Below are 25,589 nucleotides of genomic sequence, written 5' to 3'. Positions count from 1 at the left end.
TGGGAATTATTCAACTGGTAAAATCGCCGTTCTCCATTACGGTCATTTAAACCGGTATATTTATCTGTCACTATAAATGGCGTGCTAGCGATTCCATTAGCGAAATTGTGATATCGGCTTTTCACGACCGGAAATATGTAGCACCAATTTTTAGTAGGGACAAATCGACTCGAAATTCGAACTAAAGAACGTTTAATCGGAAAAAGAACAACTGCCCCTGCATTATCGCAGTTGGTAGTAACATTTAGATATAATGAAACGATAGCAATATTTTGTTGGAATTAAAATTTTGCAACGGTGATAAAATATCTCGACCGATTTAAAGGTCGAAAAATTACGAAAAATATTTCACACCGACTTTAATTTGTAATCTAACGTTATTTTTCATAAATCTTCTTTTATGTATATTAATGTCGATGTCGCCGATTTAGCTAGCTCCACTCTCGTCGTTCCCGCGGGGCATCATTTTTCCCAATGTAGATAGGCGTTTCCGGAAAATAAGATGACGCCGCGAAACTTGTTCCGCGGAAAATATCGCGTGAAAATATCGATACACAACGGCGAACAACAAAATCAACATTTTCACCTCCGAGCTATCGCTGGAGCGCCTATAGCTCGTCATTTTTCGTCGTTCGCAACTCCTCGCGCGTCACAAAGCCGATATTCGCGAAGCGTCGCAAATTAGGCGGAGCATATAGTCGCGAAAAATTACCATACAAATGGCCGCCGACTATCCAGCGAAATACTCGTTTGGACACGCGATGCATCCAACGTCGCGCGAATATTGCTGTCGCGCGCATCGCGCAAAGTTTGATCCACTTCGGTCGCGCGATGCTCATATCGCGGAAGCATTACTTTCCTAGGAGGAAGGCTGCGGGGAGGTGGTGCAAATATGTGGCGTTTACAAGTCGTCTTCGTTCGAACGTTCCGAGCGTTCCTCGAATACATATTGCCTGCTGGCGGTAGCAGCGCAATTAACATCACTCGGGGCTCAAACCCTCGGCCCGACCAGCGGCGAGGAGGGTGAAGACGACGAGGGAGGATCGGGAGAGAGAGTAATAGTTTTCCCAGTCAGCCGTTTCTAACTCCTTCCCTCCCTCCCCCCGTCCTCCGACCTTTCCCGCTGTTTCTCCCCGTGCCCCGTTTTTCGACGGTCGTCTTACTCCCAGCTCGTATATATATTTATCTCTATCCATCTTGGCGAGGTCGGTCCACATATTTTACCGAAAGCGGTCAAAATGAGCAATCTCTCATTCCCCGCTCTTAAAATTCAGGCAATAAGAAATGGGGAATCGGCTTCTAATTACTTTAGTCCTCGGAAAGTCCAGTACGGTAGTCTGTAAGTCTGTAAGACGAATATATTGATAGAAGAAAATTTAGTACCTAGAAAAACATGGATGCTGGGAACACGATTATATCGTTAACACTTGTACAAAAAATGTCCAAAAAAAAAACAGCATTTTTCCCTTGCATTTTTCGAGCCGTATCTTCTCGTGATTCAAACCCTCTCGCGTCGCTTTACCATAATATGCCTACTTTTACTCACACCGGCTCCTTTTGACACTCATAAACCTGCCTTAGTGTCGTCGCGTAGTTGTCTTGCCGACTCCTGCTGGTTTTCTTTCTCTTTTTTTCCCAGTCTTTCTTCTTGTCTACACCGAGTCGTATCTTCTCATTTATTTTCTCCTGAGTCCCATCTCCCTTTTCTTCCAGTATTCTCCATTCTCTCGCTTTGCATCCCTTAGATCGTAACTTCTCTTTCGTTCTGCACGGCTCTCTTTCTCTTTCTCTCTCTCTCTCTCTCTCTCGGTCCGCCCCATGTATCGTAGCTCTTCATTCACCCCTCGTCGCTTTTTCTCTCCTTCGCTTTTTCGTTTCAACCTTCTGTTCGCCGCGATCCGCTCTCTTTCCTCTCGATGGTCGCCATGGTAACCGCTTCCGTCTCTGTCTACGTTTCCATCTTCGTCCGTCGCGGCTACTCCATCTTCATGTCCATCCGTTCTAAAAACATTGACTTTACCATGGCGGTTGTCGCATGATCGGTGATCCAAGGACGACCGAGGATCGATGAAAGTGCATCCATATGGTTACTAGGGTCAAAAAAAATTTTTTCGAGAAAAGAATGCGGAAGGAAAAAACACACCAGGTAGAAATAGACATCGTTTACCAGTAACGACTCGCTGTAGCGTAGATTTGCATTTATATGACAGAAAACACGAGAAAGCAACAACGAGCAAAAAAATCGAGATTGTGAAAGCTGTCGAAATTCTCTTCCGCTTTCAATTACATTTAAAAAAGAATCTTTCAATTAATACGTTATATTCATAACAGATTATATATTAAAACATAAATTTAAGTCGGAAAATATAAAATCACATTAATTGGATTTATTTTTACTCCTTTTTTATGCAAATGAGATGAATAAACGTGGGAGTTTCCATTTCGAGATGTTGTGTAGGTGTAACGCGAAGCTAAATAACAATTACCAGCTATTGCCTCGGGAAGAGGGAAAGACAATGCCGAGTAATTTTATATGAGTCTCCGTGGAGAATGAGAGTCGCTGCGACGACAACCGTAGGAAGATATTCTCGATAGAACTTTGATCCTTATCGTGCAACTTTGACGTAGACAATCGCGCTTTGAAATGCCTCGTTAGCCGTCCCGTATATCGATGTCGCGAGTTGAGGTACTCGCAGTGACGGTTTGCCGGGATCTTTCTCGCATAATACTCCGAGTCTCGGGGTAAACTACGTCGTGGAATAGCACAGCCCAGATATCTCAAAGCTAAATTTCCCAACGAGCTCGCAGCGAGAGGAGCTCACCGCATTTAACGGCCACTTATTTCGCGTCCGCATCCGTGTACTACACGTTGTTGTCGCACGTATGACGTTATCATATTCATGGAAAATATGGAATTATAAACATCCGTGCGGAGACAAACCGCACTTGAAAACTTGAATTGACGCTCCTCAACCTCGACTCGCGCGATAATTCTGGTAATGTCTAATGCGGTGAGTTTAAGCCGCGGTTTACATTCTCGCTAAGAAGAAGCTCGACCACGCGCGAGTTTATTAAGAAAGAGGACGATCTCTCCCCTCGGGTTCTGTGTTCAGCTATTCTCAAAGCGGTGTAAGGCGATTTTTTATCGAAACCTGACTTTTCTTTCGTTCCTCATTATGATTCCGCCGCGCAAACCACCGTTCTCACTTTGTCACTGTCTAATAAAGCTTTTTGCTTTCTTGGCAGATTCACGACGGCGCCGTGGTCTTAAGTAAACTTGACCCGAACCGTCCGTTAATGGATTCGGGAACACTCCCGTGCCCATTCGAGTATGCAAAGCGATGAGAGCGTGGAGAAGTGGAGGGTAGAGGTGAGAAGGGAGTAAACAGAACCATTCTAGCGATAGCGAAACCATTGGTCGACTTTAAACGATCAGATACACTTTGGTTAATGAGATTATTTGACGCCATCGGAGTCACCGCGTTCCCTGCTCTCGCCAACAAACGCCAATTCTGGGAAAAGTTTCGGTCCACCGGAAATTTTCACGGCTGCACTCACGACACGAGCGATAAACGGACGTTCGCCTACCAAACTCGAAACTAAAATATTTTCCACTTCTATTTTTGTAACGATCAACGTACATTCGCACGTCGGCAGTGCTAAATATCAGCTTATTAAAATACTGGTCGAAAAACTGGTCGAAAAAAATCGTTGACAAAAAGTAAACGAACAATCCGATTATTATTATCGCAGCACTCGACAAAGATTATACGTTTCTCGAGTCGTCGAATAAATATCTCGATTACGATAGCTGAACGGAAGCACATGAATCACGTATTAATTAGCAAATTAAAGGAAACTCTGCCGCCGTAAGGAAGTTGCTTGCCCCGGTGGCGTTGCCGGCTATTTATCAATTTTAATTAAGCCGTTGTTACGTAAGTGATTTCGCGTTTTCCTGCGTCGACGCGCATACTACTGCGAAGCCAAGTATTATTCTTAAGTACCGCGCCGGTGAAACGTTAACTGCGGCCCGCCGGTTAATTCTTTCCACGGTGTGAGAGGCGAAGCACTTCTTTTGACTCTACGCCGCTACTAGTATTACTGCCATTAGTAGCGTTGCTTACGCCGCGGTATCGTTAATTGCATTTTCAATGAGGCTCTCGCTACTGCTACTGCACCGCGACGAACAGTATAAATAAAAATGATGTAACGGGTTGACACAATTTTCAGTCAAAGGCACTCTACGCCGACCCAGATATTCCACAACAATCGATTCATATTGTCTCCTCGGTATTTCTAATTTAATATGATATTCTATTGACGAAAATATTTTAATGCTGTACCTGTACGATAAACGCTCAACTATTTTCACAATTTTAAAATACAATTTCGTAACAATTTCAAACGTTCCGCTATCACAAAATATCGATATTACAAAATTTCGCGTTGTATATTCTGTCCAGTGATCCTGGTCTTTTCTAATTTTATTCTTTTTTTCTTCCAGTGATGTTTCCAGTTACGTATACTACAAAAAAGTTTCAAAGGAACGTGGGATCAGTTACCAAGATGGAAATTGCATCTTGCTGGTATGTAAGCAATTTATCTTCGCAAACAAATTCATTAAAGAAACTATATGTCATGTCAACCAGTGCTACAGTTCGCCAAGATTCTCTTAAATCGCGCGTTTCGAGCTTCATATTTATCCGGCCGTGATGCGGATCGTAACTTTTGGGTCAGTAGGGTTCCAATGTTCACACGATGCTTCACGTGTCCCGTGGCTAATTTACATACTCGGACCAGGCGCGCTCGATCCTGGATCGAGCTAATATCCGGCCGGTAAGTCGGCGCATTAATTGCATTAATTCCCGAAAGTATAGCCGACGCGACCTGGCCACGTCGATCCGATCGGCGATGGCCGACGACTGCATATATCTATCGCGAGCGATAACGCGCGCAGGGGGGGGGGGATCACCGTCGACGAACAAAGATAGGGTCAAGCCGACGTGGGAGTGGAACGTCTGGTCGCAGTAGTGCATTTACATTTGTAATCGCATCGTCCCGGTCGTACCGCCTAATCCGCTCGCGCGGCTTGCGAGAGTCCGATCGACCTGAGTGCTGATCGAATGAAGCAGATGTGAACTATTTATTAACTGTAAAGAGCGTAGCAGGGAGACCAGTCGTCGAATTCAGGTTAACTTAAAAATTTTTAAGACGTATTAAATTTCACTCAATTTACAGACGTTGAAGACTAGTTTAAATACTTTTAGATAACTTTATTTTTTATCTTATAATCGACAAGAAATATTTTTGATTTAATATACATATATTTCATTTAACCATTTTTTCACTTTAATAAGATACTCCTGAAAAGATTTCAGATTATTAAAATCTTGAATCTAATATTCTACATACAAAAACTCTTCCCAGCATTGCATGCATACGCTATAATATCTGAGACTAAAGGATATAAGGAAATCGGCATTGCATCCTTGTGGCGCTTTTGCTCTCTTTATATCTTCTCCAAGTAAATAGGATGAGCCGTGCGGTTAAGTAAAGAAAAAAAAGCAGCGCAGGCAAAGTGAGCCAATTAAAATTGCGGTTCATCGTCAAGTTTTATCACCGTGCAAGCGAAACGTATAAATGTTTAATTAACTAAAAACTCTCGATATTAAAATTAATAAGGAAAAGTGAGCTTTGAGAGCCAGACGCGGTTAGTTATACATGAGTTAACATTATGTAGCATTTAATTAAGCTCTTCAAGCATAAGGTGAGTATTTAAAAATTGAATGTACGAAGATAGTGTAATTTTCAAGTAAAAAAATACCAGAAAAATTCTGCTAATATTGATAGTCTGCGAAATATTCGGATTAGAAATGAAAATTCGGACTAACCGACAACCGAGACAGTAATACAATTAGAAAACAGACCTGGTTTTAAATAATTAACAGCTGGTTTATCCGGCTGTCAACCGTTGAGTTAATTGATTGACGATGAGTTGATTAGTGCCAATTTTCATTTCTAATCTGAATATTTTACAGACTATAAATACTAGCAGAATTTTTCTAGTATTTTCTCTCGAAAATTACACTTTATACATTCAATTTTCAAATACTTACTTTATGCTCATCGGAGAGCTTGAAATTATTTAATTTACCTATCACAGTATCGCTGAAGATGGCTCAAAGTAAAACCGAAACGTAAGATTTATAATTTATAATAAATTATGAATTAAATGTTACATAACATTAACTCACGCGCGGCTAACCGCGTTTGATTTTTAGTGCCCACTTTTCCTCGTTAAGTATAAATGTTTATTTAATGTAATTAAATTTTGCTACACGCGCGTATGAAGCAACGCCATCATTATCTCGCGTATAATATATATTCCGTTAGTTGAGCGCTACCAATTAACACCGTCAGCTATTATTCATACTTAATCTTGAATTATCATTGTTCGAATTCTGTCTTTTTTCCTGCGTTTTCTTGTACGCGAACTATTTTTGCGACGATGGCCCGCTGGTGAAAAATTAATAGCTCTTACAAAAGGACCAGCCATGAGACGAATGATACAATCAGGATTTGTGGTTCGACAGTTTTATAATTCGTTTGTAACCGTCCGTGCGCACAAAGAGGCAAGGAATTCGTTTCGCTCGCACGACAAACGCGTTTCCCCCGTTTCGAAACTTTTAAAACAACACATGACTACACAAAGTTGAAGTATGTGCGGGAAATATTCCGCAAACTTCTCTAAAGCGTTAAGCTGAAATACCGTTGGGCAAATAAATAAATAAATAAATGTGATATAGCAAGATTACCGTCACTTTATTAAATATTCAAAAACGTATCTTTCATTCGAAATAACAAAAAAGGTTATTACGAAAATATTTATATTATGAAAAATCAATGTTTTTTTTTTTTTTTTTTTTCGAAGAGAAAAATTCCATGAAAATGTTATTGACGAATTATGTTATGTTTGGATCAAATATTTACAGAGTTTCCAATTTCCGATAGTATCATTTGAAAAATTTATAAACGTGGTTTTTATGTGTGCAGGAGTTTTGTATCGACTTTATTTGTTCATATCGACTATTTTACAAAGCTGGTTCAGTGGTTGACCATGAAAAGCTAACAATTACAATTTATAATTCTGCCTCCGCAGAATTCTTTTCATTCTCGACGCTTATTACAAATACCTAGCTAGGATTAAAAAGATAAATATTAAGAACGCGCAGGAAGACAAGCTCGTCGTTTCCCATGCATTTATAAAACACTTCCGGCCGGATTATAATTTCAAATAAGTCTTGCAAGACGGAGAAAGATTTAGAAGGAGCACCTCGTTTCATTTTAAAAGAAGAAATCGCTACTCCACATTAAGGATCTTTTCGTGCGTCCACAGGAAGAAAGAATACGGCCGCGACATAATATCGCATTCGAATACAATAGACAGCTTATTAGCATTTTGTACCTTCACCAGACCCCTGTCACCTTTGACCCTTTCGAGCAAACGGCTTCCACATATGCAGATACACGAAGCTTCAAAAAGTGTCGCCTCTCGTGTCTTCCACCGAAAACTTTTAGCTTCAGCACCTGGTTGGAAATCGTTCGTACTTCTTTTCTTCTCGGCCGGCGACAAGTTGAATATCTTGAAAGAGCCTGAACTCCCAGCCAAAAGTTTCTGTACAGGTTGTTCCATTCTTTTTAACGATAAGTTTTTTAGTCAATATAGTTAAATATTTCCTCTGTAAAAATTTTGCGAACGCTGTTTGTGCCGCGTGCACGCGTAACAACTTTCCTCAATCTTTTTTAAATTATACATTTCTATGTAATCAAGCCTGAAAGGAAATTTCTTAAAGCAAAGTTTACTTAAAGTCAACTGAGGAAGTCAAATATCAGGCGTGGAGTTTGAAATACTTCCCGTTATATTTCTACGGAATATCTCTTAATAGTTATGCATCTTTGTGCTGAATCTTCCCTTCAATTATCCTTCTCACTAAGGTCTGCAGGATTTTAATCAGAACGCAAATTAGCCGAATAACCGGGAGGTAACAAAAACAGCCCTAGGTGAGATTCACAGACCCATAGACGCGACTTGAACAAAAAAGTATCCGGCTTGAAGATAACTCGAAAAAAAAGAAAGAAAAACGCCCCGGAGAGCTAGCCTTCCTGGCCAGTTCTTTCTCATCCGCCAAGAGCAGCATGTAGAAAAAAAAGCTACAACCTCGAAATTGTGACGCGGGCGTGTGTATGCACGAGTAAGAAAGGAAAATCCTTTCGCCTTTCCGTCTTTCCTCGTTCGAGATAGAACGGAGAGAAGAGTGGAAACGCCTTCTGGAAGCGTGTCCGCATCGCTACGCATCTAAGTGAACCCGAGGAGAGAAAGCCACGGCCCGTACGACATCCTTGTCCCTTTTTTTTCCACGACGACGGAAGAGAACCGCTAGGAAAAAAAAACACCCTGAACCGGTCCAGGTGGAAGAATGTATGTACGCGCACTTTCGTAAATCGGCAAAAGGTGAACACCTGGTCGTCTACTCGTCACCGGTTCCCCACGCGACGTCCACTGCGCCGAGATTTAATGGAATTGAAGATTACCGCGGCAAGAGTTCTTGCTACATTGTTGCGGGCGACCGCGACGTCGTTAGCCGTTTTCGGCGCGTTCGCGGGGCAGCCACCCTTATGAGTTTTTTTTCGGTCAACTCTGTTCTAATTTCAGCTCGCGAAATAATCATTATCCTTTTCCTCCCGTTGTACTTTAATACGTTCCCGCCTGTTTTCCGGCTCTCGCTGAAGCAAAATATCGTTCAAGAATTAATAAGAGCTCAATTAGGGTAAATCGCGACACTGAGATATTTTTCGACGACAAAGACTTTTAGTCAGTTAAAAATCGTTAATAGATGAAATTATTTATCCGATAAGTTTGAGTAAAAGCGACAATATAATATAATTCGGAAATATTAATGTTATTAATACAGATTGAAATATCCTGCCCAACAAAATCTCACGTCGGACATTAATTCTTCGTTGAAATTTTCGTTCATAAAAATTTAATGAAATTTCAACACGGATCGCTAGATTCAGCGTCGAATGCACTATCTGAGGCAGAGATCGAAATAACCGCGCAATATTCCATGCAAATCGCCGGGTTGCCCGACGACTTATCGGTAAGACTCACCGTTCCCAATTTGCACCCCGCGGAACCAATAGAACGACAAAGGACCATCAAGAGGACTCTAGAACTCTCTTCCGGATAAATTGATTCCTCCCACCTTCTATCCGTTCAGTAGTGGCTCGTTTCCACCTTGTACCGGAGGTCGTCGTCGTCGTCGTCGTCGTCGTCGTTGTTGTCGTCGCCGGTTGCCTTTTCTCCCGCTCTTGCGCCGAGACAAATTAACGCCCCGATTATTCTTCTTTTGCCTAGCTACGTCGACAACAACCTGCATCACGCCAAAACCACTCGCCCTTCCCGGAGCACCGAGGACCCCAGTAATTAGCATAATTCGCGATAAAGAAAAAAAAAAACGACACTCCCGCGGCGAGCGACGTCGAGAGGCGGCGCGAATTGCGGGGAAATCGCGGAGAGGCAGAAGCGAAATATGAGAATGTAAGAGTTGGAAGCTACCGCAGAGAGGATTCTCCAAAGCTCATCCGTGCATTTTGAGAGTCGCGCATGTTCGACGATACCTCAATATTTTTCGCCTTTTTTATCTTTGAAAGAAAAAGCGAGAGGGAAAAAAGCGCTCTTCATTAATACTTATTAATAAGGACCACTTTTAGCTACGCGATAAACACGTAGGTGTATATATCTAATAATAAAAACGATAGAGAAAAATAATAACGATACACGGCAATAAAGATAATAAAAGCCACGGTCGGTATAAAATAATTGAAATAAAATGAAAAAGCGTAAAAAGGTACGATCCATATAAACGGAATTGGGTAATATTCCAGTTCAGTGTACGCATTCCGAGCCTTATCTAATGGCCACTTTTAGCCGCGCGATAAGTAACGCCTCGTTCATCTCGATAAGTATATACGTGAGCTAGATCGAGATAAAGCTGGGTCCCGTTGCGGTAAATAGCGGAGGCGCTCGATAATAATTTACTTAGTGAATTTTGTCGGTAAAACCCGGCGATGTATCGGCGTGCTAAATTTTCTAGCTAAAAAGTTTTGTCGATGAAAAGTTTACAGAATTTTAAACGAAACAGCACGCGGTAAATCATTAGGTTAACGTTTCGCATGTCAATATAGAATTCAACTTCAATGATGAATAATATCGAAATTAATGGCACAAGTGGTTAACTCAATGGTTAACATAAAGACGCGATCTCGAAGACTCGAAATTGAAAACCGGATAAAAAAAGCATCGAAAGAAGAAATAAAGGAACGTTGAAAAAACGAATTCATAAATGGCGATGCTCCGATAACGAGACAATAATGTGCGGTGGCCCGTGCCAATAATTTCAATTTGCCGGGCGGGGAAGGCCTAACTATAAAGGGCTCTCGAGAAGGGTGTTACACACCCTCACGATGATGCATTCGCACCTGTGCAGACCGTGCGGACGTGATACGAGCGTATCAATTTACCACTGTGGCATAATCCAAATACTTGCGTGTGTATATATACTTATAACCCAAACGCATCTTTCTCTCAATTTTATTCAGGAAATTTTATATACGTCTTTAACGATCTTTCAATGAAAAAAGAAAGAGAAACAGTAGCATAAAACGTAACAAAATATTTTTCATAAAATTCTGCTTTTATTACCATTTTTCATATTTTTCTTTAATTTTAATAATTACGTTAATTTTAATTAGTTATCGGAATTTTTAAAATAGCAGCTTATTACGGACTAAACTTCGTTATATGTGCTGGCGAGATAATTGAATCGATGATTAAAAGATGTAATTCTCCAGTTTTATAGCGTCCTAATTTCTACCATCGACTATCCACTTTAGTTTCACTTTCTTTCTTCCTCGTCGCCATGACTTGCAGCCTCGTCCTTCGGCCCAGGAGAGACTCATTAAGGAATTCCGTGTCGACCTGGGAAATCGCTATTATTCTCCACGGTTCTTATGGCAATCAGTGCGTGGCGACATCGCCGCAGGTATCGCGGGACCAAATCTGCGAGCTATTTACCACAAAATTCAATTTCCTATTGGGACCACCTTTGGTTGCGGTTTTAGTAAGATTTTATCTCCTTTCGCGACGGCAAATTTTTACCGACTTTCACTTACGATTAGTACGAAAAAAGATAACAGCTAATTTATCGACTACTTCACAATATCACCTACGTGTGAAATCATCCCGTTGACTCATCCGACGACTTGTGTTCAATATCTTGGATTCAAACGTGGCTAATCCTATTTAATTAACGTAATAGAAAAGTTGTTGGTGATCTAACTCTATTCTACCTTCATATATTTAATTTTATATTTTAACAAATATTCTGCAGATTTTATTTATAAAATTAATAATCGATATATTGTACTACTTTTTTGTTTTACCATATACCTATTATAGTCGTACATTGAAATTCTTAATCGGAATAATATACATGTAACGAAACGTTCTATAATATTATTAAATGTTATTTGTGATGCAACAGTTGCGTGAAAACAATATCATTCAGATATATATCTTTTCATTGATGTAGAATCCAAATAACATCCTTGCATAACGGCATACTTCCATGAATATCTATTAACGGAAGGAAGCGATGGTCAAACAAGAACATAAGGCAAGGTCGCCTAACTGCAACGCCAGGAATTCTTACAAAGAGCATACATAGTGCCTATAAGATTTTCTCTTTAAAGCGTGAATGAAAGAAGATACTGCTTTCAGTTTTATTGTACAGGCTTTTCTTAACGCAAAGAAAACCTATCTATTATTCGCATTCAAAGTCGTTGTCAAACTATGAATCAGGAAAACAGTTTTTTTTTTTCTTAAGTATATTTGTACAGCTTTTTAATGTAAAATTCATTAACTGCAGATTCGTGTAAATCGACGCCTGCAATTTTGTATGCAAAATCGTACTTATGTCGTGGGAAGAAAAGAGAGGAAGCCGCACACACGTGGCGGATTAAACTAATACGCCGCATGTAGATCTGCCTCTTTAACCTTGACCCTCGTAATAATCGCAAACCCCCTATCAGAGGTGAATCATCTCCGTTGTCCGTGCTGCTTGCCATAAACGTGCTTCGTTCTTTGATTTGTGTTATAAGTATGTACATGCTCGATCTCTTATTGCGTTTACTTCCTTCATATAGCAGTAATATGTACGGCACCTACCGCAATCCACCGGCATGTATCATCGTAAAATCAATTAAACAACGTAATTATTCAGCCGAGCGTTACAACCTTTTATTTAACATATTAACTAACTTTGACGAGATATAAATACATATTTAAAAATGTCAACGTTTAAAATTATCTACGCGGATAAATATACAGACTGACATATAAAAATAAATATCTATAACGTGCTAACGTATCGTCATGAATTCTAAATTCCGCAAAAGTTTTAATCAGAAGACAAAAATGAGTTGGAAGACCTTCCGTTTCTCCCTCGCTGAAAATCAAGAGGATTACTTAATACGCACGTGGCATTAACCACCATGTCGGCATATGGGATTCCCACGTTAACCTTGACCCTCGTATATACTGTCGCCGATGGTGCCCACCACGCCCCAGCCGGTTGAACCATCCCCGTTATACTTCCCCGTAAACGCTTTTATCTCGGCTTGCGCGCTGCGCGAGCAACGCGACTGCTATCGCTCATTCTCTTTTTTTTTCCTCTCCTCCGCGATTATATGGAACTCGCGGGCATCGTGCTGCTGCTGCTGCTGGCTCGTATCGATCTCTTCGCCCGCTGAACCATCCGCCGCCGGTGCTCTCTTTCTTCATCCACCGAGATCACTCGTGCATCGAATATTCAATACGACATCGGATAATATGAGGTAATAAATTGAAGACTTGACGCGACAGAGTCTGCTAGTGCCATATTTTGACGTTATCCTTCCACCGAGGGACTTAGAATATTTTCCTTCAATTTTTTTCTTTTTGTCAATCGTCCGTAATGTCTATAATCATCTATAATATGGTCTTCGTAAAAAGTTTAAAGAGGAAGGAGGAAAATATAAGGAATAATATTACATAATATTGCGATACACGTTCATATGTATTACATTTCTTATTTATATCGCGATACTTACAATTTTTTTGGAGACTTAAAGTTTCGTTTGTTTAAAGTCGATGTGAAGTCAGAATTCCAACGTCTTCGACTTTAGGCGCATTCGCAGGCGTTTCGCTTACTCATAGAACAGAAACAGCTGCCGTGGACGAAGGTCACTAACGTGAAGTATAATTAGTTTCGCTCCTTACAGGCCGAAAGTAGATTCATAGGCTGTGGCCGTTCAAACCAAAGAATTCGCTTGAAAAATGCCTTTGTGTATACATATGGAATCCCCCCAGGCGGGTATCCTTCATCGGTGGCCTGTCTTTCCTGGGCAAGGAATTGAAGGAATCGAAGGCTGAACCAACAAAGTGCGACATACCTGACCTAACAAAACTTTGTTCCAGTACATTCTCGCCTCGAAACAGTTAAAGGAAAAGCGTGATTAACGCTTTGTTACCGCGCCGACGACGCGTCACGCACCCTTGTTTGTTCTAGACTAAATTCATTCAAAATTTAAGTATAATTGAGAAAGTAAAGTGGAAATGAAAAAAGCGCACTACATTGTTACAAAAGTGCGATGACATTCAGTGAAATCGCACAAAGGAATTTCTCAAGCGAATTCTTTGAAATCGTGTGTCGAAAAATTCTTTGTTTCGGAAAAACCATTGCAATAAAAAAATCATTGAAAAGCATATCGTTTTGAATATTCTCGATTTATCATTTAGCATTTGTAAATGCTGCTTTTTCTTTCTATAAAAGAATGATTCTTCTGCCGTTTTTAAGACAGTGAAGCAATGGTCGATGGAACTTTCTCTGATGCAGGATCGGCGATGTCGAGACCGGAGAAAATCCCGGACTTGCCTTAAAATCTTCGAGGAAACTCACCGCATCGTACCGAGGGCCGAGAACGGCGGGGCGGGAGAAAGAGGGAAGAGAAAAGCGGTTGCTACAGGCGTCAGGATGAAGGTACACGTATTCTTTTTAAGGCGGAACACTTTACTGCCGCTCGTTCCATCGGCGGTAATGGAGGAAGCTCGGCCACCCCCGAAGAATTAATTCGGGGCTAAAGCCGAGGCGAGCCCACCCACCCACCCCCCCTCACTCTCCCCCGCCGATATCGAGTCGCTCGCCCGGAAGTGTTAGTGTCTACTTACCACTCCTTCGGTTAGCTTTTTACTTTAGTTGACCGCATTAGCGCGCGGTCTCTCGTTTCGCAGAGACGTCGGAGAGCGATTTCTAATTTAGCCACCAATTTAAGAGTAGTCCGTATAGTTGGGCTCCCTTGAGAATCAGGTATTTCCACCTCGACGTGAAATCGCCGGCTTCGAGACGAAATTCTATTCCGCGCGAGATATTAATTCCTCTTTTTTTTCATTCGTCCTCTCTTCTTTCATATTACGAACGGCATTATTTCACCTTATGAGAATAAATCTATCAGAAATTATGTACATAAAATTTCTTTGTTATTAGCGGCCATGCGGCGATGAAGATGGCACATTAAAAGATGGAAGGCTTACTTTCAAGTGCTTATAGCATTAATAAGGTGTAACATTGTGATTGATACACAGAAAATACGATGTCTATATACATATTTAAACGCATGCCGAGGACGCAGGTATGGATTTAAGCGCGTCGATCAATGAGACGACCACGCGTAGCGCTGACTCACGGCTCTTTCGTAAATTTAACAGGCGATAGATTTTAACGTTTTGCCGCAGCTTGTTATTTCACTCCCCGTGAATCCCGCGGCGAGGGATGCCTCGCCGTATGGTGCGGCGGTGCATACCTCACGTCAGTCTTCCCCTGTTCAAACCTGAAAATCCGAGAACCACCTTTCTTCGTATTTACTAGGGTACTGAAGATTCTTGGCGCGGTTGGCGCTCGTCCCCCCCTTTGTACCGTTCGCTTCGCCGAAGCCGGCAGCAGCCTCTCTATTCATCCCCCCGGTGTTCGGCATCGGCACCGTCGTCAGCGCGAGCGAGACAACCGCAAACTCGCAAACGCAGACGACGACGACGACGACGACGGCCAGAAAGAGCAGAGCAGCACGGCTGACGGCGGAGACCCCCGGAGGAGCGAGAGCGGGGATGAGGGAGAGAAAGAGCGACGAGGATCCGTTCTCGTGCCACCGACGAAGACACGACGAAATCGAGAACCTCCCGCCACGCACATTGCGGAAACGACCGAGCGTCGACGAAGCGGCCAACACGGTCGCTCAGTTGCGCGCGAGACGTGCATCGTGCATCATGTTGGGTGCTGCTGCGTGCTCCGGAGGATATCTCGGAGATGCGACGCAGCCGGTCGTCGCCAATCGTGCGCGTGCGTTACATCAGCGCTCGCTCGCTCGCTCGCCCGCTCGCTCATTCGTTTCGTCCGTCCCTCGGCTTCTCGATGGTACAGGAGCCTGTGGCAGAGTATCGCGATATGCGTCTTCTCGTAACGTCTGTCGCGAGCGGAGAGTAGCCAGTGATCGCTTCAATGTGGCGCGTTGATATCTCACGAAGCGTGATGCCCGATCAGAGATTGCAGCGTCCAGTGAGTAATCTTTGCCTGACTGATTATAATACGATCTGGGTGGATTTTTGAGTCATCGGAAAGAGTGTATAATGTGTGCTGTGCGCGTAAAAATTCGTATCTTCGAAACTGGGAGCGTCCTATCAGTTCACCGCGTGCGAGCTGGTCCGAAAATCCAGAGATTATCTCGAGATCTTATCGATCCTTCATCCGTTTATCGCGGCGTCTCCTATCTCCACGACTGCCTGAATAAAGCTCGCGGGGTAGAGACTCTCGAGATCGATATCGAAAAATGAGAGAGCTACAGCTATATACAATATTTGCGGACAACCTTGAGCTTTCCGGTTGGCGAGAGGAGACCGAGCATAGAGCTGTGGCACTTCGTTGCGCGACGCGTGCGGCATGTGATATGAAACTTCGCGATACGAGAATCTCCCCCCTCCCCTCCCCGGCGCGAGTATCAATGTTCAGTGGACCTTGCGGCGAGCTTGTGTTTCTTTTCGTATCTCTTTCTCCTTTTTTTCGAATCGAAAGGATCCGATTATCGTGTACAACGGCGATTCCGTTCAAGTCGCACGAGGTCGGGCCTAATCTGACCGGGGAATTCGACGAGTAAAATTTCTCTGATCGATTATTATCGTTCTTCTCGCGCAAAACATGTTCGCGCGCGCGGAGAGATGCTCCGTGGGATCACAAAGCTTCGCGGATTTCTCGAAATTCATTTCCGCTTTCGAAGGAACGGCGTATATACTCGAGAGACGAGAGCAGTCGATAAACGATCGCGCAAGAACGCCTCGATATTCCGGTATTCCAGTATATAGAAATTGGATTGCGAACGAACGCGCGTTCTTCGGTATATAAAAGCATTCAGACTCTCCGGCCTGATAACTTTATCATTGCCGCGCGCGTGCGCGCGCGCGCGCGACACAGTGAGACAGGACCGTGAAAAGACCCGAGAGCGCGTTAGTAGAACCGTCTGTCGTTATTTGCGGTCCACGGACGCGGGCGTCCGAATGACGATGGCAACTGGCAACGTGCGCGGGGGTCATCGCACGAGTCGCCGAGAGGATCCGCGAGTTCGCGCGTTTACCGCGATTTGAGCTCACTATCGTCACGCGGAATCGTCGCGCGGCTACAATTTCCGCGAGCCCTCTCTCCTCCACCCCTCTTTGTCTTCCCGTCCCTCCCTCTCTCCCTCTTTCAGTCCGCCGTCGCGGCCGTCGCCGTCGCTCTCTGGACTGGACCACTGATGTGCGTGCAGTTTCCGCGTTTTGTATATCGCGCAGCCCTGTCTGCACGGAAAAACGCGGGGTATACCCGCCGCCGTACGTGTGTTGTGTGCGCGTGTATTTTCGGCAGTGAACAGATCGATCGACTCCGCGCGCCGGCCCTTGTTTCTCGCTGTCGTCGGTCGCGCGCGCCCATGTGACTACTGACTACGTGACTAGTGTGACCACCCCGCGACACCGATCCGACGTACGTCGTTGCGCGCGTTTAACTGATCATTTTTCGGCGGTTCGGCCGGGATAATAGCCGTCGCATCGAATTCGCTCCATTCGAATCGGTCGCACTTTATACGTCTCGCTTCTCGCCTGTCCCTTCGATACTCGGACTTGTCGCGATATCGATTCAAACGTGGAGAGCACAGTAGATCTAATTAATCTAATAGATGATGGAAGGACGAGAATAATCGCGTCAATGAACATGCATGTGTCGGAGACACTTTTCTATTTCTGAGATTCATTTCGTTCTTCAACCTGATTTATGTGAGAATTTGGATTTTTCGGATTTTTGTATCTGATTAGAGTTGGAATTTTATCGTGACGGGCAAACCATGATAAGAACGCCAACAATTGTGTGTCTGGGGTCGAATGTGAAAATAAAGGGAAACATAGACGTGTCTCAAGGCTCAACGGAGCGTATATTACCCCTCTCAGAAGCGTAGAATCGTGTATGCTCGATTCCCCCAGTTTATCTTCGTCATATTGCCCGGTGAATGTGTTTATTTATCTGATACATCTCTGAAAGGCCGTAAATATAATGGCAAACCGACGCTTCGACGTCCTTTCGTCAAGTCCTGTGTCTCGATTTGTCGACCTTCGGCAGATCTGCAAACGGGGTCTGCGAAATTCTGATCTAAATATTTTATTGCAGTACAGAACACGCTTTTGGTCAATTTCCATCGTCTTACGACGAAGATAAAAGATAGTATAATCGCGAAACTGATAATATCGATTTAATTATTTTTATCCGCCGCGATCAACAGACTAAATTAAATAAATCGTCGCTCTATTTATATCTTTCTCGCCCGATATCGCCTCCTGTTCGTTCTCTTAGAAACCATCGTGAATTTGTCATGTCGGTATTTTTGTAAGAAATCAGGAGGGTTGAATCACAGGGGAGTTTCGATGTGCCACAAGGCCGATGTATTAGTTATTACGCAACTTTTCTTCGGCCTTAGCCGTGAGGAGAATACCCTTCCAAGTTTGGCAGCATCTTTCTAAGCTGCCGCGTATATGAGAAAATTACGCGGGGAGGTCTGTTTTTTTATTGATAGTGCATCAAACATGGACGTGCGCGAGCAATGTAATGGGCAACGGTGGGGGAGGACGTGTTTCGAAAGGGGGGGGAGGCCCGTCGAGAATTTCCAAATGCAGCAGCATACCGACGGGAAATCCGCCGTATTTATAACGGCCGCACGTGCTCCTCTCCTCTCATTCTCTCCTTCGACTAGCGGCGATGAATAACTGATGCCATATCCAATCAGTAAATGGAATCCGCGTTGCGCCGTGGCCGGGAGAGAGCTCCGTTCCGCTAACAAGAATTTAAGAAGCGAATTTCAGGGCAAATCTCGCTCCGAACGTTCCCGACCGTCTGTATATACGGATAATCGCGAGATCGTATACGAGATATCAAGAGCGATCTTGATGCGCAACGACGGATGATTGATCGTCCGTCTCTCGATTGAGGATTCGGTTAATCGATCCATTTCCGCAGTCGCGACATTGTATTATCTTTAATCGAAACGATGCGATAAAAGCGACGTTGTTTGTCGCACCTAAGCTAGTTAAGATTTCGTTTATTATTTGTATTGAAAATGTTTTCGTCTTTGTGCGAGGATATAATTACGAAACTTGTATATGTGGTTGACTGCATAGTTGAGACTCGTTAGTCGACGAATTAGATCTTTAATATTTAACGTGAACTCCCGGTGCGTTCATTTAATATAAACAACGTCCATACGGGTTTACTAACGCGGCGACAAATATATCTCCCTATAGTTAACATTAATGTATAAAATGTAATATCAAGTAGAGATTTTCTCTGGTATTTTAATAATTGAAATCGCAATACTCGTGCAGTGAAACTTTTATCAATATCAATTTGTTTTCTTAAAATTAGTTCGAAGAAAAAGATTTATTTACTGGACTTATTGTGCAGCGTAAAATTATTGTGATTTGTGAATCGCTATTTTGATGGAATAACGCCTTATATTCATTTTCATCAATGCAGATTAATTTTAATCTCGGTTAACTTACTTTTTATCTTTTTCTAATTCCTAAAACTGAAAGAAAATAAAAAGCAAGTTAAACTAATTGTAAGATTAAAGTTAATCTGCATTGGTAAAAATACACATTATATTGAACTCTAATTTTCAGGATTCAGAATTAATTTCTATTGATTGTTAACATCAGTAAATAACGTTGATCTTAAAGCACTAAAATTATCTAAAATCTGCACTATGATACTCTAGCGATTTATCAGTCGTTCGCGACGATCGAGAAAAGCTCTCGCGGGTCCAAGGTTTGGGAAATCTCACGTGTTGTATAACAGTCGTGCGGTTCAGCGCAATCTCGAAGCAGCAGGGCCGTAGGAATCGAGCACCTGCTCTCTCTCGGTGCTATTTCCGTACGTGCGTCGATTGAGCGGGCTGGCAAGACGAATCGACGCCAAGAATTCTACGAATGATCGAATGGCAAGCCACATCCTTGCGAGGAAGCTTTGAACTCGCGTGTTTATGGTCGCGATCGGTCTTTACCGATTTTACGTAAAATACCAGTATGAATGGCCGAGGAGTGAGCCACATTCGGCATTCTCGAAAAGCAGATACATCGACGCAGGATATTAATGGGTCAAATAAGAATTGCTGTGCTCATTTTTAATCGATTGATTCATCTTGAGAAAAATATCTTCCCTCGTCCTGAAAATTCTTATTTATAAAAACAACGAGTGTTAATATCATTTTACAATATTGCGTTAATATCATTTAACGATATCAAGAATTATTATTTGAAAAGTTTAGAATAATATTGCTGAGAATTAACGATATTATTACGCAGCAGAAATATTCGGAATGTATAGAAGCTTTCAGACACTAAGAATGTTTTTGTTTTTTTCCCCTAATTTCTTATGTATTTTCACAATCGCGTGGATCGTCACTAGCGAATTCATTCGTTAGAGGTGAAATTTAGACAGTATAATCGATCAGTTCTGAAATATGCTCTTTCCTGTATTTTCTTATTCTGTATTCTTTTCTTTTAATTGTATTTTCACTACAAGTGAAAATTTGAATATTTAACCCGCCGAAAGCATCGATATTCCGTTCGTGTAATTGTCTTTTATTTAGCGACAATAGGTAGTCCAATATTATTCCTGAATCATTCGATTTAAAATAAGAGTGTTATAAAACGACGAGGTAAAATGTTGCGAAAGAAGAATATAGGAGATGGACATTTTTAAATCATAGATTTAATTAAAACGTGTTTTATTTAAGCAGATCAACTCTGAAAAAAATTGGTGCATTGTTCGATGCGTGATATTCATATCTTCTGATCACGCTCTTCAAAATTCCATAGCCCAATATCTCAACGATTGCGTTATTACATCATAAATGATTTTGCAACATTTTATATTTCCTGAAAAGAATATCCTTTATTTGTGACCCATAGGCATCATTAATAAACGCGGTCGCTCTCTACCGCGGGCTTAGGCAGGATTGATTTCATCGCCGAGGACGAAGGTTAAGGAAGCATCGGCGAGACCCAGGAGAGAGAACAGGGACGCGTACTGTATCCGGCCGGTCGCTATCGACGTCTGTTATCGACACGAGAAAGCGGTTGACAGAGTTTACCGAGTAACCGACAGCCCAGACCAGACCCGCAGGATGCCTCACACGAGCCCGTTGTGCTCTCTCGAACGTGACTCACTACGATTCGTGAAGGAGCGGAAATTTTGTATTTGTTCGAGAGAGAGAGAGAGAGAGAGAGAGAGAGAGAGAGAGAGAGAGAGAGACGCTTGTCCTTTGTTGGCGTGCTTATCTCTGCCCGATTACCCCGAACAATTCGTGGCTCTTCTGACGTAATGCGCGATTGTGAGATTGAAAGAACTCGGCGCGCGACACACGCGTGTCCCGACAATCGGGTCAAATATATTTTTCACGCCGACAGATAGATATACATACACAAGACGACTCTGCAAGAAAAACGAACGGCTATTTATGGACGGTAAAATTGACGGACAGATATTCTTTTATATCTCTTGAAAACGCAAACACTTCGCGCAAACATTTTGAATTATAACATTAGCGTACGACGATTTCAATTTATGTATTTCCGGATGGAAGATAACGAGATTGTTATTCTACCGCGCGTGCATTTTAAAAATATAAATGACGTAGGAACATCATGTTTTCGAAATAACCAGAGATATATCCCTCCCGAATGCAGTAACGTTAGTTCCGTTTTTATGATTTTGTTGAGTATCTCTCGATAAATGAAAGAATAATCAATCGCTTGGATTTTTTCAGATATCTCGAGGAACACATGCACTCCAGGGCGGAATTCCATCTTTTGACATGACCATTTTCCCCGTTTTTGAAGCAATGCGTGCCCAAAGCCCCTTATCATTCTCCTGTCCGGTGTAGAGTTTGTTAGACGACTGGACGGAGAACTGATAAGGGCCCGAGGGTCACAGAATCATCGTGGGACTGGATACATCGCATAACTCTTCGTCCGTCAGATGCCGAAAGCACGTGGCAGGAACAATGCAAGCTGTTTATTCATCAATTTGATTTATATTGTATTATGATAATGTAATGATATTTAATAAGCGTTGTTATATCAATCGTTAAACCATATTCGTATTTTATCAATGATTTAACAAATAGACAAGAAGTATTTTTATAAGTATAATTACATTTATTTAATTAATGGAAGAATGAAGAAGAGATTAATTCATTTTATCATATCTGTTATATAAGAATTTATGTCCTTAATAAAATTATAATTTACAAATATCTCCTAAATGAAAAATATATTGACGAGGATAAAATTATAAAATAAATAAATCATACTCAATAAAAATCTATTTTCTTGTAAACTCAATAAATAATACAAAAATTGGTACTCCCTGTATTACTTCACGTTCCTCTACATCAGGAATATCAACGATCGTTTACATTAAGCAGTTATTCGTGGAATAAAATATGACACATGAAAATATTATCGAAATAATTTGTCATGGAAGATAAAAAAAAACGGGAGACGCGTAAAAATAGATTTTGTGAACATTTTCAAGAACGTCATATATCTTGCTCTATCCACGATATCGTATATATCGCGTAGCGTCATAGAATCGATTCATTCGTCTATTCGCTGACCGTCTTAGCCAAAAGACATTTGCGTTACAAATGTGCGAACGTTAAAAGGCGATTAATTACGTTCCCGTGCTCTTAGATGCCGCATGTTCCACTTCATAATTCGGATTTATCTGAATAATCTGCCTAGTCGTAGCCTCGCACAATTTTCTCGGTTGATTTTGCACTATCAGTATCTGTTTTGTTCCCTCCGACTTCTCCGGCATAAACTGATTAACACCCACGATCTTCAACGCCGGTAGAGTCTTTATAATCGTCGCGTTCGGAATCGCGAGATTCGCGGTGCCGCAATCCATCTTCGGAAGTATCACCGGATTCTTCGTGATCGACAGGGTCGATTTCTTCGTCGACACGTTCGGAATCTCCGTCGTGTAGGAAACCGATCGTTTCACGGGGACGCCATTGTTCGATATCGGCACCGTAAGTACCTCGGGATTATCTACTGATATTATCTTGGGTCCAAGAATTATTCCTGCAAAATTCAAAGAGATTTGCAATAAGATTTGTTCTAAACTAAATTGAGAATTATATTTTCATCTTTTTCTGCATGGTTATTTTAAACCAATCTTATTTAATCAGATTACACGAGCAGATCTGGAGCAATAAAAAAGAGACGTTTTTAAAATACAATTAAACTCGCGAATGTGAATAACTATAGAATCCACGGCGCTGAATCGTGCGACAAATAGATATCTAAATTAATTACTCGCCTTTTTGCATCGCCTTTGTGACCGAACAATCCTTATGGGCCAGCAAAAGAGTTTTTAACCTCGTAATTTCCTTGCGTAAAGTTTTCACTTCCATTTGCAAGGCCGTGTTGGTCTCGTTCACGTTGGTTACCGTTCTTTGGAGTTCTTGGATCCATTCCTTTCTCTTGGCCCGTGCACGCATCGAACTGGCACGATTGCGCTCGAGAATGTCCTTTTTCTTAAGCTGATCGATCGTCTTCTTGACATTCTCCTTCTTCGCGGCTGCATCCGTTTTCGCGCATTCTTCGGTCGCTCTTGGATTCTGTGCGATCGTGTTCTTGGACAGGGATTGTTTTAGTTTCTGTAATAGAATTTCTAAGAGGTTCATCTTGAAACGCGAATCATCTCGGTGTAATCGGTACGTTACCATTTTTGCTAACGATAATCTTGAGATCACAGTTTTCTTGGGCTCCAATTTCATCGCACACCGCAGAGCTGGTTCGGTTCTGATAACAACGGTTTGCTGTTCGGTATTGACATTCGATATGTTAGAAGGCTCCGACACCGGTGTTGCGCACAACTGCATTAATTTACCATCCGCGGTTTTCAGTAGCAATTGCACCTCCTCGCCGTTGATGGACCTTCATAGAAAGAAAAATTCTAAATCTATTAATGATGTGTAGCACGTATGACATTTCATCGTAATATCTTCAAATATTTCTAGATTAAAGAAAGGAGAGATATTAATTATCTTGAATGAATTCAAACAAAAACTTGATCATCTAAGAATAACTATCTAGAAAAAGAATTGATCATGTACATTGTGTCATAGAAAACGTTAAAGATTTAAATAATACGAGCAAAAGAAAATATATTGAATTAAAATAAGAGAAATTGAGGCTTATTACAATGAAATACATGGAACAATTTTGGCTGCATTCCGATATTCACTGTCAGCAACTTTCAATACTGAAAATCTACAGTATACGTGACGTAAAATATAGATTTGCAGTCCTGACAGTGAATATCGGAATGCAGCCTTTGTAACAATGAAAGGGGCATTCTTACAGATGAGACATAGGTTGCGTCGGTGAAAGTTTAGGCGCTATAGGTATATTTGCATTCGCGGCAATAATGTCCGCCGGGAGAGTATCATCTTTCGCAGATGCGACAGTCGAATCTTTCATCAACTCCTGCGTCTCGTTTGTACTTAATTTAATACTGTTACACTCGTCAGTCTTTATAGCGCTTTCCTCCTCCGCATCTTTCTCGGCAAGAGACACGGTCGAGGAACAGACCTCGACGGTGTCTTCGGAAAGAATTTGACTATTTGCGGGCAATACATCTGTTATATAGGGAAAGATGTGAGGAGTATGCAGCGTGTCATCCGTAATTCCAGTCTGCAAAAAGTGAACTTATATCGTGTACTTTTGATACCTCTTATAAGAGAAATAATTTTTTACATTATTTGAGACAAACATACGTATGTGATTTTTTTTTACCTCCGATACTACAAGCGTGCCAATATTTCCAGACTCAACAGCCCTTCGAAACGTCTCTTCGAAAGGATTGACCACGTTTTGCAGATCTTGAAATAAACCAACCTCCTCGCAATTTTTGAAGAACCTCGTTGGCGTTGGAGTTTGATCTGCTACATATCGATTAAATTTTTCAGCATATCTCTTTGGTACGGACATGATTCAAGTTGTTAAGTTATCAACTTACCAACGAATCCAGCACTCTTGGAGTTATTGTTAAGATTTAGCATCATGTCGTGTTTCTTCTTATGCATTGTTAATTGATCTTCATTCGTAAAACTCTGTAAATGAAAAACAATCTTGTTGTCTCTTACATTATTGTAGTTCTTTAAGATTTTATGGGACTCGAGACAAGTTATACTTTTTTCAATAAGAGAGATAATAATCGTCACTTACCATATTGCAGCCCGATGTGGAGCAAGTGAAGAGTTTCTCTGAGTCGGTCATTGCGAATGTATTCCGTTGAACACCGATTCCAGGTTTCTTTCAAAGGAGATGGAATACAGAAGTATACACAATAATATCTGCGGATTAAACGTGGTTAACTCCTGTTTACAGATATCTCTATTGACACAGAGTACGGCCACATTCTCCCTAACGAATAAATTGAATTTCGCAACTTCGAAATAACGAACGGAATTATTTTTACAAGTACGGATTTAGTTAATCCGTAGCATTTAATACTTTGCTCGGAGTCGGCTGTAGTCGACTGTAGCCATATTGGCATACTATACGATACCATATCATCACCACACGACTACTCCACATTGCGTGTATTGATAGAATGCGTGCTGACATCTTGTATAAGGTAAAAGAGAATCTAGAGAAGACTGTAGCCGGTAGAGCCGGTATTACCCTGTCAAAGTAACATAAAAATGTTCGAACATTTCTCCATTTTTATTCTTGTATTTTTTTTATACTTGTGTAATGCTTTTAAACTTATTTAAGATTTAGACTTTATAAGCTCTCTCTAGTAAATTTTCCATACGATTAATTAATGTCAAACAAGTGGTAAAAT

At 41.7% G+C, this 25,589-nt stretch overlaps 2 protein-coding genes across 2 annotated transcripts; one reads left to right on the top strand and one right to left on the bottom strand.

Moving 5' to 3' along the window:
* Nucleotides 1-3,006: 3,006 nt before the first annotated feature.
* Nucleotides 3,007-21,910, top strand: LOC112466232. The gene is made up of 4 exons (XM_025034224.1): nucleotides 3,007-3,011; nucleotides 4,505-4,586; nucleotides 13,998-14,141; nucleotides 21,496-21,910. The coding sequence occupies exons 1-4, from the start codon at nucleotides 3,007-3,009 to the stop codon at nucleotides 21,610-21,612; spliced, it is 348 nt and encodes a 115-aa protein (XP_024889992.1). The 3' UTR covers nucleotides 21,613-21,910.
* Nucleotides 21,911-22,035: 125 nt separating this feature from the next.
* Nucleotides 22,036-25,310, bottom strand: LOC112466239 (cyclic AMP-dependent transcription factor ATF-2). The gene is made up of 7 exons (XM_025034233.1): nucleotides 24,968-25,310; nucleotides 24,759-24,852; nucleotides 24,536-24,684; nucleotides 24,102-24,433; nucleotides 23,461-23,674; nucleotides 23,055-23,394; nucleotides 22,036-22,816 (listed from the first exon to the last, which is right to left on the bottom strand). The coding sequence occupies exons 1-7, from the start codon at nucleotides 25,016-25,018 to the stop codon at nucleotides 22,404-22,406; spliced, it is 1,593 nt and encodes a 530-aa protein (XP_024890001.1). The 5' UTR covers nucleotides 25,019-25,310; the 3' UTR covers nucleotides 22,036-22,403.
* Between the last annotated feature and the right edge of the window lie 279 nt (nucleotides 25,311-25,589).

Source organism: Temnothorax curvispinosus, unplaced genomic scaffold (assembly GCF_003070985.1).
Source record: "Temnothorax curvispinosus isolate PA1 unplaced genomic scaffold, ASM307098v1 QBEX01016011.1, whole genome shotgun sequence".
Lineage (NCBI taxonomy): Eukaryota > Metazoa > Arthropoda > Insecta > Hymenoptera > Formicidae > Temnothorax > Temnothorax curvispinosus.
Note: the sequence above shows the minus strand (reverse complement) of the source record. Positions and strands in the feature narration are given on the sequence as shown.

Bases quoted from the DNA above. Each gene is read 5' to 3' on its own strand.
- LOC112466232 (XM_025034224.1), top strand. The intron at 4,587-13,997 runs GTATGTAAGCAA...TCTCTGATGCAG, and splicing joins ATGGAAATTGCATCTTGCTG to GATCGGCGATGTCGAGACCG. The intron at 14,142-21,495 runs GTACACGTATTC...GGATTTTTTCAG, and splicing joins CTACAGGCGTCAGGATGAAG to ATATCTCGAGGAACACATGC.
- LOC112466239 (XM_025034233.1), bottom strand. From the start codon at position 25,018: ATGACCGACTCAGAGAAACTCTTCACTTGCTCCACATCGGGCTGCAAT. The intron at 24,853-24,967 runs GTAAGTGACGAT...TTTCATTTACAG, and splicing joins CCACATCGGGCTGCAATATG to AGTTTTACGAATGAAGATCA. The intron at 24,434-24,535 runs GTAAAAAAAAAT...CACTTTTTGCAG, and splicing joins GCACGCTTGTAGTATCGGAG to ACTGGAATTACGGATGACAC.